Here is a 14,339-nt window from a genome sequence, read left to right on the forward strand (position 1 = left end):
CGAATAAACAGAAAAATACAGCTTCTCAAAAGCCGAAGTGAATAGCAAGTTCAATCCCTAGCTGAACCATAGGCAACTTTGAATACAGGACATTTATACTAAAAGATCATTTACAGAGAATTTTACGTCATCGCTTCTCATTAACACTCTCATCCCTACTGGCAGTGAGGATTGTTACTCGCATGCAACTTTTTTCACGAATGTACCTAGCAATTTGGCTGCAATAAACTCCCTTGTATAATACAGCTGAAAATTCTGATTACCTTACGAACGTGTTGCACAAAAGGGCGAAAACAAAAACTAGAAATACTTTGAAATTATGTTTAAAGTTGGTAGGAGGTCGCTAAGTACTCTCATTATCCAACACAGGCTGCTAGTTGTCTCGGTAATGTTCGCTCTGTTTTTACGTCGCATTAATTATTTGTAATACAATGATATAATACTGCAGGTACATTCAGTGCTATACTTTGATATCGACACTGGTGTTGTGAACGTAGTTAGTAGTAAAGACGTAATATATCTAAACCTAATGCCTCACTCGCTAGTTGTTCATCCATCTCAGTTCTGTGACGTCTTGAACTAAATTTCGTACAATGATATATTTTCCCAGGAACAATCAGTGTCGTATATCGATGCTGTCAATGAAATGTGTTGCAGTTAGGTGCAAAGAAGTACTAGTTACTGCGTGGGCAGCGAGGAAGCAGTAATCCGGCAACTTTTTTCCTTTCCTCATTTTTTAGGGCTGTCAGCAAGGATAAGCGTCGGAAACGTTTGAAATTATGTGTAAGTTTTGTCCCAAGTCGCTGGGGGCTCTCATTTTCAAATACTGGATGAATATAGTGTGGATATTTGTGAGCTCTTTGATACGCATCCGCACCCCTACCCATTTGAGAGGCAGCTGCTTCTTACTTCCACATTGCTTCTTTCCAGATTTGATTGAAATCGATCCAATTCATTAGGAGGACGTATTGAACATTCAGACCTACATACAGTCTTATAAGATGTAGAGATATTGCCAGAGAAGCAGGAAAATGTTAATTCTCTCAGTACCAATATTGGGAACATTTCGTTTTACTGTACCGAAATGTTGAGGCTCTATGCCCAAATATACGTAGTCCTTATCTTCTGTTATCCTTCCACCTGCAAACCAAAGGGTATTATCTTATGAATGGCAATAAATGGTATCTTCAATATGGATTAATAATATGGTTTTATTGACGAAACCTATACTGTAACAAGGATTATCAAAATGACGTGTTATTGTTGATAGCTTTGACGTACAAGGTACATGTGGTCTTGGTCTCGCATTTTATTATTTCACGTACATGTATCGGCTATTCATATTAACATTGCCATAGACTGTTGTTTCATTACGAAATTACGTAAAGTATTCTTCTGGTACACTCATGTTGCTGTAGATGCCATGTAGGAAGCTTACTGAAGCCATTGGCGTCCTTGTTCTCTCAGTGCTGTTGAAATCCACATGGTAGATGCCGAACTTCGGTCTGCAAAAGCAGAAGAAATGATAAAAATATCTACAGACCCCCTAACAAAGTATTACAGGGTTAGTTACAACACTGTATGTCAACAACAATAATAAGACAATCTGTATCTGAATGTAGGATCATCCTAAAAGCTTAGTATAAACAGGAAAAAAGTATCTTATCCAGTTTTAGACTACCCGATTAGAAAGGGGAGAAAATATAATACTCAGCAAATGGAGGAGCTAAATGAAGATCGCACTTTGACTACTGGTGACTTTTTGCCTCAAACATGCGACAATAGATATATGTTCCAAAAAACAAAAGAAGGGAGCTAGGGGAGGCAACACTTTAAATTTACCTCCTTATAGAGTAACAAAACAAATTTCTTACATACATTCTGTATATAACATAATAGCGGCTTACCTGAAACCAGAATTCCACTCCAAGTTGTCGATAAGACTCCAAGCTGTATATCCAATGACATTTGCCCTGTCTTCATTGATAGCTTTCAGTAATTCTGCCAAGTATTGCTGATAAGAAAAGATGTTCTTTTAGACATTAAATTACTCTGATTATTTGTAGAAATCGTTCGTATCCTTCATAAGATACAGAACACAAGAAGCAAAACTTATTAAAACATTGACACATTACATTTATCGTTTTTAAATACCTTGTAACAAGTTTTGGTAATTTTCTTTATAACGACAGTCGTCATATTCCTACTAAATTCTATTTATTTAATTTCTGTGAACTACTTACAATCTTTTCGACATAACCTGTGAGGTTATCGTGATACTAAAGGCGCATAGTGAGCAATGTGACAACTGTCCGGCTTATACACTGAAGAGCCAAGGAAACTGGCACACCTTCCTAATATCGTGTTGGGCCCCCGCGAGCACACAGAAGTGCCACAACACGACGTGGCATGGACTCGACTAATGTCTGAAGCAGTGCTGGAGGAAATTGACAACACGAATCCTGCAGGGCTGTCCACAAATCCGTAAGAGTACGAGGGGGTGGAGATCTATTCTGAACAGGAGGTTACAAGGCATCTCAGATATGTTCAATAATGTTCATGTCTGGAGACTATGGAGGACAGCTGTAGTGCTTAAACTTAGAAGAGTGTCCCTGGAACCACTCTGTAGCAATTCGGAAGACGTGGGACATCGCATTGTCCAGGTGGAATTGCCCAACGCACAATGGACATGGTTCAAATGGTTCAAATGGCTCCGAGCACTATGCGACCTAACTTCTGAGGCCATCAGTCGCCTAGAACTTAGAACTAATTAAACCTAACTAACCTAAGGCCATTACACACATCGATGCCCGAGGCAGGATTCGAACCTGCGACCGTAGCGGCCCTCGGCTCCAGACTGCAGCGCCTAGAACCGCACGGCCACTCCAGCCGGCAATGGACATGAATAGATTCAGATGATCAGGCAGGAATCTTACTTACGTGCCATCTTTCAGAGTCGCATCTAGGCTGCATTCGCCCCACACCATTACGGAGCTTCCACCAGCTTAAAGAGTCCCTGGATAACATGCAGGGTCCGTGGATTAATGCGATAGTCTCCATACCCGTACACGAACATCCCCTCGACAGAATTTGAAACGAGACTACTCCGACCAGGCAACATGTTCCAGTCATCAACATTCTAACTTCGGTGTAGACGGGCCCAAGCGAGGCGTAAAGCTTTGTGTTGTGCAGTCAAGAGTACACGAGTGGGGCTTCGGCTACGAAAGTCCACGTCGATGCTGTTTCGCTGTATGGTTCGCACGCTGACGCTTGTTGGTGGCCCACAATTGAAATCTGCAGGAATTTGCGGAAGGGTTGCATTTCTGTCACGACGAAAGTTTCTGTTCAATCGTCTTTGGTCCCGTTCTTGCAGGATCTTTTTTCGGCCGCAGCGATATCGGAGATTTGATTTTTACCCGATTCCTAATATTTACGGTACACTCGTGAAATGGTCGTACGGGAAAATCCCCACTTCCTCCCTACCTTGGAGATGCTGTGTCCCGCCGCTCGTGTGCCGATTATAACACCACATTCAAACTCACTGAAATCTTGATAACCTGTCATTGTAGCAGCAGTAACCGATTTAACAACTGCGCTGGACACTTGTTGTCTTATATAAGTGTTGCCGTTTTCCGCCTATTCCAACATCTCTGTACTTGAATACGCATGCCTATACCAGTTTCTTTGGCGCTTCAGTGTATTTTGACAGAGTTGACTAACACTGATTAGGACAGGAGATACGGTGATAGGATACGTAATTAAACATCAAATAGTATCCTCCACAGTACTAGATGGGATCTAAAGGATCCTAAAATGTACAGGAAGGCTATACTGGTATAAATACAACTAATAATGAGGAAGTTGAGTATGAGAAGTGACTTAGGAAAATCATGGAAATCCCAACTATATATGGTATGACGGGAATTTAAAAATCCGGAAATAGGGTAGTTCGGATACATCTATGACACCCAGTTGACAATATTACGGAAATCCAATGGAACAACCTGAAGGGAGTAATTAAAAAGTGTTTGATTAGGTGAAACGATGAGTGATAAACATTTACTACATTTAACTACTAGCCTAAACAAAATGACCATTCCATTAAAGATAAGAAACAATCCTTGTGGTACTAATAACTTGGAAATCGCAAGTATAGTTCAGAAACATAACTCCAAAGATTTTACGATGCCTCTTGACAGGTGAAAGCGATGCGTCTGTTCATAAGTCGAATTCGGACATTTCGTACTTGCTTAATACGTGCAATGGTTTAACCGACATACGGTTAAAATTTGGCAGCGCTATTTCTTTACTGAAATTTATTTCAATACATTAATGAGCCGAAAACCACTTTATAAGAAGCAGATATAAGTAGAAAAAAAAATGCAGTTTGCTTGCCTTTCAACATTAATTATGAACATGAATTTATCAAAGAATCCTAGCAAGATATGAAATAAAATAAAAATTTGCATGTTTCCCCAACATGAGGATGAATCTGTTAAGAGGGATTAAAATGCCAGCAAAGTAAACAAAGACACAGAAGAAGTTGGAATATGTGTAGGGGGAGTTTAATTGGATTTCCATTGTTACGTACATCCTCTAACATCTCTAACTATCAGGCTTTGTTAGACAACTAAATTACTTGTGCGTCAGTTCCCAGTAAACAATTTTTCTACACTACGCTCGCGGAACAATTGACGAATTTGTGACGGAACAGATACAGGTCGTAGTAGGAAGTGACGCCTAAGCGATTGATTATTAACTTAGTGCAGAACTAGTCTGCCTGACTATTAACATAGTGTAGACGTTGTAGATCGCTGTAGGTTCAAAAAAGTAAAAATAACTTTTTGGGGATGGAGGTGGGAAACGGTGGTGTCTTCTGACTGAACTGAAACGGCGCACCTAGATTTCCTGTTTTGGGTCAATCATTTCACCTCAGAGTGAAACTTGTTCACAACTTCCGCAGTTATTTGTTTTATATAATCTAATCTCTTCGTCCAACTACAAGTTTTCTCTTTCTGTTTCCTTCAACTATTATGGAATTATTTCTTAATGTCGTAACATATATCCTTCCTCCATCTGGCTTATATTTTCTTTTGTTCTCTATTTCTCTTGCTTATATGCTGAAAAAACTTTATTCCTTGTTGCCTTCTAAGGGCTCTTTATTTTTAGGTCCTTTCGTTTTCTGTTTTTCTTGATTTTCACTTCCATGCAGCTCCGCACTCTATACGCAGATCCTTTGCCTAATTTGGGAGTATTTTTGGCACTACATTTCCTTTGGCGGGGACTGCTCCCTTCACCTCTGCTATTCTGCTTACAGTTTGTCCACCCTTCTTGTTTTCTGGTCTGCTTACAGCATGTCCTCCTTGTTTTGTGGACCTCAGTTCTGACGACCAGTTACTCGCTAATCTCATATCTGCCGTTCCCCAAAGCTGTTTTCTTTCTTTGGTTTGCTCCTAATTCGTAGACTGTAACAGTACCCTGTTTATTACGTGCAACAGGTCATATTTTTCACATTCATACTGGACGCTTTTGTCGTCAGATAATCTTATTAATGATATCCTTATCCTATATTTTCTTCTGTCTTTTTTTAGAAATACATCTTCTATTTTCCTCAGTACTTCGCCGAGATTCTAGTTAACAGCAGAGAAGAAATTATACTGGTGGTCATTACATTTGGAATACCGAAAAGTGTATCAAATAGTTAAATTTTACGTATTATGTGTTTGCAGTATATTATAAGGGCAGTAAACTGAAAACGAGACAGAATGAAGAAAAAGTACGTAGACTGTTTATCATTTCAGAGGTAACCGCCGTAACTGTGAATACATTTACCCCACGGTGAAACAAGGGGGTCAGTGCCTTCATGGAAAAATGTTTGCGGCTGCCTACGGAAGCACTTCTTCACCGAAGTAAACAGACGGCCACGTATGTCTTCCTTGAGGGCTCCAAAAATATGGAATAGGGAGAGATCGGGACTGTATGGAGGATGATTAAGGACTTCCCAGTAAAACTTCTGCAGCGTACTCGAAGTAACTGTGGTATCAAGCGGGCGGGCATTTGGTTGGGAGTTTGTTTAGACTACGGTGTAGATGTTTCGCAGGGAAAAGCCCTTAACATACTCCATTAAGTCCCAATCTCTCACCCATGTGATTTCCGTATTTTTGGGGCCCTGTAGAAAGACATTCATGCCGTTGATTTGCCTCTGGCGGATAGGTGCACACATGGGTACGATCGTAGCTTCGTAGGCAACCAAAAACATTTTTCCACGGAGGTACTCATTGCCTTGTCTCACAGTGGAATAAATGCACTAACAGTTGTGGCGATTGCTTTTAAATAATTAACAGATTACCTATTTTTTCCGATCTGTTCCGTTTTCATTTGACTATCCCTTATAAGAGCAAATTATGAAACTTCTAGGTGCTTCGTCGGTGGAGAGTATGCGAAATTCCAATACGAAGTATTTGCACCTCTGGCAGTAACAACTTCTCTAACGTAGGTCGGCATCATGTCAAACTGTGGTCGCATGACGCTGCCTCTACGCCAAAAGCCATCAATAGTAGTGACTGGAAATTGGTGGTGTGCCAGTGTTTAAGCAACACGCTAACAGATAAAACAAGTAGTCATATATTATCTCGCTGAAATACGTCACGGAGGCCTCGAAGTCACTGGTATTAACGTTCCAGAAGTAAAATAGTTGCTGCTCAGATTACCAGCTATGCAAATCAGAGGTAAACATGTTGCCTACCTAACGGCACCTCATACCATCATGGGAGGTGATGGGCCCAATGTTGACAATTGTACGAAGGCCGTTCAATAAGTAATGCAACACATTTTTTCCTAGGTTAATTTCGGCTGAAAAAAATGCGGTAAGTGTTGTGAGACGTAGTGGTATATTACAGTTTCAGCCGACAGAGTTTCATGAAGCTGCTATTAGTTTCTGGCGCTAGACAGAGCCTTCAAAGTGACGTCTCTAAGAGAGATGCGTTGCGTGCCAAGAGCTGTCTACGGGTACTCTTGCTCGCAAACCAGATCATTGCAGATATGAATAGGATACTGCAGAATGTCTGTGGAGATCAGGCAGTGAGCAAAGGCACGCTGAGTCTTTGGGCTAGGTATCTGGCTCTAAGCACTATGGGACTTAACATCTGAGGTCATCAGTCCCCTAGACTTAGAACTACTAAACCTAAGGACATCACACACATCCATGCCCGAGGCAGGATTCGAACCTGCACCGTAGCGGTCACGTGGTTCCAGAATGTAGCGGCTAGAACCGCTAGGCCACTCCGGCCGGCGCGAGGTGTCTGTCATGATTGCAAAAAGGTAGCGAAAACTTGTCCAATCTCCCGGGTGCTGGCCAGCCGCGCACAGCTGTGACTCCTGCAATGCTGGAACGTGAGGACACCCTCGTACGAGGTGATCGACGGATAGCAATCAAATATCTCACTGCTCTGCACATCTGTGTTGGTAATTATGACACATTCGTTTACATGTTGTGGTACACAAAGGTGGGTGCCTGCTGGGTTCATTGCGGCCTAAAAGAAGACGATAAAACGCAACGAAGGACCATCTGTGAGGAATTGTTTGCACGTTACGAGGCTGATCGTTACAATTTTTTGTCTAAAATAGAAACATCGGTTCATCACTTCGTATTGGAAACAAATCGGAAATCCATGGAGTGGCACCACACCGCCTCTCCGAGTAAAATGTTCAAGGCGACAGCCTCATCCGGTCAAGTTATGGTGTCGGTCTTGTGATATCTTCCTTCTTCGTGCAACGATCAACGCTGAAATGTATTGTGCTATCCTGAGAAAAGTGAAGAAACGATTTGAGCGTGCTTGTCGCCACAAAAATCCAAATGAACTTCTCCTACTCCGTGATAACCCAAGGCAACACATAAGTCTCCACATCCGAGAGAAGCCCACAGAACTTCATTTGACTGTTCTTCATCATCCGCTCTACAGTCCGGATGTCGCACGTTCCTATTTCCTTCTGTTTGGTTCATCGAAGGAAGCACTCCGCGGGAAGCAGTACGTGCATAGTGAGGAGGTTATTAATACAGCAAGATAATGACTCCGGCATTGACCAATAGAGTGGCACAATGCGGGCATACAGTCTTTCACGGTAAGGTAATTGAACGAGGCTGAAAAATAAGTTTTTATATCCGAAAGAGAGGTTAATACTATGGTGGACTGGAATCTTGAAGAAAACCAACCTGCATTGAGAAAAAATGGATTGCATTACTTATTGAATGCCCCTAGTAGTCTGACAGCGTTCAGTCTCCTCAGAGTCTCTACAGACAGAGATTTCTATTGTGAAGCTATTCTTAGAATCGTAACGCCGCTTAACAGATGCCGCGTACTAGCGAACAGACGTGCAACTGTTGAGCAAATGACCTTGTAGATAAACCAAGGGGATGCCAAAAGTGTTTCCCCATCGACTGTTCAGCAAACATTGCTGCGTTTGGGCCTCCTCAACAGGCACGTACTTCATGCCCCCTGGATGACCTGGAGACGGAGAATGGAATTGGCACGCTAATACCCCAACTGAACATCCAATGAGTGGCGAGAGGTTGCCTTTTCAGATGAATCATGTTTTATGCTCTCACAGGACAGACGACCGCTGGCGTACACAGCGTGAAACGAGCAGACACCCTGCAATATTTATGGCCCAGGGAATGTCTCCGCGCATTTCCTGCGTGATCTCATCGTTATGAAAGTCACAGTGGATCAACACTAGAATGCATCTATCCCCGGGGACCATGTGTATCCCTACTTGCAGTTCGATTTTCCTCGGCAGGATGGAATCTATCAGCAGGACGATTCAACGTGGCCACATGTGCGTGGATTGAAAAACAGCAGTATACTCCTCTGACGGCCATCTACCCCAGATTAAAACCAAACAGAGTATCTGTGGGACCACTTAACTCGAGCTGTTTCCCGCCTGTAACCTCAACCGACGAACGTCGCACAGCTGGCCACGATACTGGAGTCAATATGGCTCTACATCCCTGCCAGTACCTACAAAACCTCACTAACTATTTTCCTGTATGCCTTGCAGCGGTCCGCGTTGCAAAAGTTGCTTATTTATGTTTTATACAGGTGGTCACGTTGCTGTGTCTAGACAGTGTATACTGCTGCCGGTAAACCTGGGCGATAGAGTCTTCGGACACGGCTAGAAATATGAAGACCGTCACGAAGATATGAATTCCCTTCCATCCTGTTGACAGCTTTCAATTCCTATTCCTAACTCGTAGGAACTATTACTGCAAGAGGACTCTCTTATTCTAACTAGCTATACAGTATTCTGCCATTACGTAGCCTTCTCTCCTTTCCTAAAAAAATCTTTCTACTCATACTTGATAATCATCTTCCTTTTCATTCTTAAATACCTGCTTGTCGTCCTTGTTTACATTATCTCGTCATTCTAATACACCTACGTCCTCACTTCTGGCATGGTTTCTAACTGCTGCTGCTGCTGCTACTACTTGTATAATTTCAAACGGATTATATAAGACGAGCCGTGATGATGTTGCAAACTTTCTGAGGTAATGGAGAAGGTAAATGCATCAGTTTAGGGTAATTGACCCTAGTTCGAAAACGATTGAGTCCAGTGTTACAACCGGGAATCGTTCTGGTACCTTCAACGATAGAATACTTATAACAGTACTTTCCGTGCTAAAATTGGACTTAAGACTACAGGAGCAACAATGTCAGAGAAATGTATGTAGAAAAAGAAATGTATGTAGAAAAAGGAGGAAAAAAAATCTAGTTAACCTGGAATATAATATACATACCTTACGAACTATGAGCACTTGATCATTTGCGCTACAGTGTAACACATCTCTTCTCGTGAACAAGTTCCACAGCTCTTAAGGTACACAGTATAGAGCCCAAATATATTGGCCTTGTTTTCGTGTTTTGGTCCATACTGACACCTTTGCAAGTTGCCTATCCTATAATATTAGCAACAACAATTCTGGTACATGTATTCCACTCGCAGAAGTATCAGACACACTTTCGCTTGCAACTTTCAACACGGTCGTTTCTGGGCCAGGGTTCCTTATCTCAAATTGCTACATTTATTCTCTATCGTTCCTGATGGCTTGTAATATCATTCCGGAATCACCCCATATAATTTGTTTTTTCAGTGAAGTAAGTAACGCAAATATTAGCCCAACGAATGTTTATTGCTTCCGTCAGTCACGTAAGCAAACCAGCATTTCGAATTGCGTCCGCTCTACCTGATTGTCTCAAGAAATCAGAGCACGAAAATAGTTTAATCATTTGCCTCAATCACATGTTTTGAGACTGAACCATGGTATGTATTTTAAGTCCTGAGGATGACTAATACCAGCCGAAATGAGTCATTTCGTAAAAACTAAATGTGATTGGGTCACATAATTACCTTGGTCAGTAGCTCGACCGAAATTTCATTATTTCGAAAAGAACAGCATTTTCATTATTTATTTATTTTCATCCTTTGGCGCTGACAACAGAAGCAGAAATACGTTTGCCTAGGTGAACACATAATCGATTGCAAGAGATATAAAACGAAAGAAAAATATACAGAGCTACTTTAAACGACGAAACTAAATGGCATTGTGTTACGTTTTAGATGGGGGAGATGTGTGATATGACGTCATCTTCTGCTTGTGAACTAATTGTTGGCCTTGTGTGAGGTGTGGTGGTTGTGGTTCCAGTGCACATAACACTGAGATACAAAAGTGAAGTCCACATGACCGAAAAGCAGAGTGAAGCTGCATGCGAAATTATGTGAATTTACTTTTAGAAGGGAGTGAATCAAGTCGCGCAGTAGACAATATCCTACTAAGACTAAATTGAAAAGGGGTAGGCTTAGCATCAAAAGTAGATAGGTATTCATGAAATACACAGGTCGTCCACCACACGAAACCATATGTTAGTTGCGGGAGGCACCTGACTATTTAATGAAAACAACGCTTATGAAAAATGCCATTTATTTCCTTTAACGAGTATCCATGTGGGAAAACCTACAACAAGACAGCAATGAATGCACAGGTAGAGAACAGTTATATTTATTTCCTATTTTCTTATGAATTTTAGGATCGCGTGATGAATATTGCCAGTGATCAAGCGAAGAACATTTCAGAAAGTGCTGACGAAAAATGAGCTAGAAAGAATAAACACCATTAACAGACGCAAACCGCATCCCACTAATCAAACAACTAAGTGCGGTCATCAGTTACCGAAACTGGAGTCACCGCTAAGTTAACAAATAGTGCGCCCCCTGAACTACTCCACCCGGAAAGTATTGCTAGTAGAATCTAACCAAATAAACCTCCAGAACTCGGCTGCAAGAACACCGGCAGTCAGCGGCAGTTTATGTTCTACTGGGCCCATCTTCGCGTGTGCAACCCACGAGGATGCCAGCAAGGCCTCGTTCATGGAGGCGAGAGGCAGTGTGACCCTAAAATGAAATTCTAACTTCTGTCTCAAGTTTTACTGAAGCTCCAAGTCATCCCACCAATGAAGGTAATTATTCCGACGGCCGCACGATCTCTGTCGAAGCTTTGCCGAGATTGCGACCACTTCCACAGTGAGATTTCGATAGAGCGCCTGCAATAGTGAGATTTCTTGTTTATTATGTGGGTGGGGGCATGGGTAGAAGCCAAAACTCTTCATAGCAGCCGCTGAATCGCTGTGTCTTATACATACCACGGAAAATTTCCAACAGCCGCTTTCCTTAAAGGAGACGTTTCTCCATACGAAGATCGCGGCTTTGGACGAGGTGTTTCTAGCAACTAGGGGTATTGCCTCCCATCACATTAACATGGCATGACCCGGTGTCGTTGCAGGGCGAGGGTGTGGGTTGTAATGGCCCAGGAGACCCTCTAAAGCTACACGTTTATGGCTGTGACGAAGGTCGATCGCTTGCATCCCTCCACCGTCTGTCTCTGATAGGCTGCAGAAAAATACAGATTCCTAAAAACCGAGGTGAACAACTAATTCACTTATTAGTTTGACCATAAGGAACACGGGAATTACAAGCGCATCGATTCTGATGGCACTTATCCTTGATCTACCTTCCTGTTCACGACGAGTCCCAGTCCTATTGTACCACTTTCAGCTATGGTTGACCTTATTATATCTTCGTCCGACCAGTTGATAGCGAAACTCACCCTGAACCATATTAAGCCGCTGCCAGGCCAAGTGAAGTTGATTATTCGCTGAACACCAGTGTCGTGTTCCAATTATAGTGAGCCACCCACGTCTGCAGACTTCACAAGACTTGCTGTGTATGAATTCAGTCCAAAGAAATCAGAAGAACCTGTAAATGATATGTCAAATTTAACGATTTACTCTTCAGAGATATATTTATATATTAGCTAGTATTTGTTTTCTTGCAGAAATAGTAACTAGCCAATCAATTGCGAAGTAGAAGGTTTATTGAAAATTCTTTACTAAGATTTCAACGTTTATACAAAGGTCTTCTACAGAAGAAAATGTAAACAAGTGGAATACATGTTGTGGTGGAGGTGTTGCAAGGCATCAGTATAAAAATGGATCCATAATTAAACCGTGTTGAGATACAACAAATTTTCTGTTGCAGTTTATCAATGTCTGGGAACACATGACATATGTAAACGTTAAAGTAGGTGTTCGAAATGTTGTCCATGCGTCTGAACGCAACGTTAAACTCGTCTCTGAAATGAATTGCGAATCCTCTCAGGCAGTCCTGAGGAATTCTATAAATTCTGGAAGGTTGCTGCAATCTACAAGCGTAATTCCTCAGAGAGTTGACCTCGGTAGCGTACACCAGGCTTTCGACATGACCTCGTACACAGAAATCCGAGGGACTTAAATGCGGTGACGTTGGAGGCCATGGCCATGGAAAAGGCCCTCCTCTACCTATCCAAGCCGACCGTGAGTCCGAGTTAGAAGTCACCGCACTCGTAAATGAAAACACATGTTCAGGAGTTGGTTCAGTCGGATATCATCATGTACAACTGGAAGAACAGTACGCAAAATCCGCATATACTGGTGTCCAGTTAGTCTCTCTGTTAGAAAGTGTGGTCCAATTATGTTGTCTCCGAGCAGACCTGCCAAGACGTTCAACGAACAACGCTACTGATGTCGTGATACGTACATTCCATTAGGATTGACGTCGGACCAAATGTTACAGCTATGGGAGGTAAATCCAGCCTCATCAGTGAACAGAATAGTGCTTACGAACAGGGATTTCAGTATACACTGTCGTTGCACATATTTGCTGAAATTTCTCTAGGAGGGAAGTCCGCACTGCCGGGCACTTGCACTGCTGGAGATGACATGGATAGAGTACTTGCCGACTTTAAATAAGCCACTCACTGCTATGACTCAGGACACACACTTGGGTACCAAAACTCCTTGTTGAAGTACTCAGACCTTTGTGTACAATACGTAAGACACTTTCCTCAGCATCTGGCGTTAAAGGTGTGGGTCGACCTTCTTAGCCGCACGGGATTAGCTGAGCGGTCTAAAGCGCTGCAGTCAGGGACTGTGTGGCTGGTCCCTGCAGAGATTCGAGTCCTCCCTCGGGCATGGGTGTGTGTGTTTGTCCTTAGGATAATTTAGGTTAAGTAGTGTGTAAGCTTAGGGACTGATGACCTTAGCAGTTAAGTCCCATAAGATCGCACACGTATGTGAACATTTTTTTCGACCTTCTTGTACGTGGTGTACGGAACTCCCGGTTTCTCTAACGCGCTGATGCAACCGGCTAAATGTACGTCTTTGGGGCTGCCTGCAGATAAGAAAATCTTCTTCACACATTCGTGCAGCCGCAAGGGCGCTACCATTCGCTTTACCATACATGATGTGCATGTCAACCTACTCTTCACTGGTGTAACCTCTGTCCATGGTGCCCCCACGTTTGTAACTGAATGCGAGGCCGGGAAGGCACAGTGCACGGAGGTTGAAAGGGAAGTAGTTCCGCATGCGTAAACAAACAGGTAGCCGATCCCAAACATTGAGATACCAACCTGAATACTGCGGTATCCAGAGGCCTTTACAGTTGGTTCCCAACTCCAATTAATGCGATAGTTCAGCAACGATTGATTTGCGGACCCATGTTTATTGGAGTTTTTTTGGCCACTTTAGTGCTGTACTTTCCATGAGTGAATTATTGACCATTACTTCTGAAACACTCTGTACATATTACTGATGCTTTTCGGCTGTTTGTATTTTAATGTACCTTTGCCGCATCTTGAAATCCAGCTGTCTGTATTTCCTTCTGAAGCAGATGTTTTTATAAACGTTGGCATCATGGTAAAGGGATTTTAATAAACCATCCAATTTGCAACTGATTGGCTGTTTGCTATTTCT

The 14,339-nt window shown here is 42.3% G+C and overlaps 1 protein-coding gene across 1 annotated transcript in view; it reads right to left on the reverse strand.

The window, feature by feature from the left end:
• Window positions 1–1,378: 1,378 nt before the first annotated feature.
• Window positions 1,379–14,339, reverse strand: part of LOC124805751 (beta-glucosidase 34-like) — a 37,518-nt gene continuing 24,557 nt past the window's right edge. The window contains exons 6-8 of the mRNA XM_047266319.1: window positions 12,248–12,306; window positions 1,908–2,014; window positions 1,379–1,505 (exon numbers count right to left, since the gene is read on the reverse strand). Coding sequence (XP_047122275.1) covers window positions 1,379–1,505; window positions 1,908–2,014; window positions 12,248–12,306 — 293 coding nt within the window. The remainder of the gene's footprint in view (window positions 1,506–1,907; window positions 2,015–12,247; window positions 12,307–14,339) is intronic.

This window comes from Schistocerca piceifrons, chromosome 7 (assembly GCF_021461385.2).
Source record: "Schistocerca piceifrons isolate TAMUIC-IGC-003096 chromosome 7, iqSchPice1.1, whole genome shotgun sequence".
NCBI lineage: Eukaryota > Metazoa > Arthropoda > Insecta > Orthoptera > Acrididae > Schistocerca > Schistocerca piceifrons.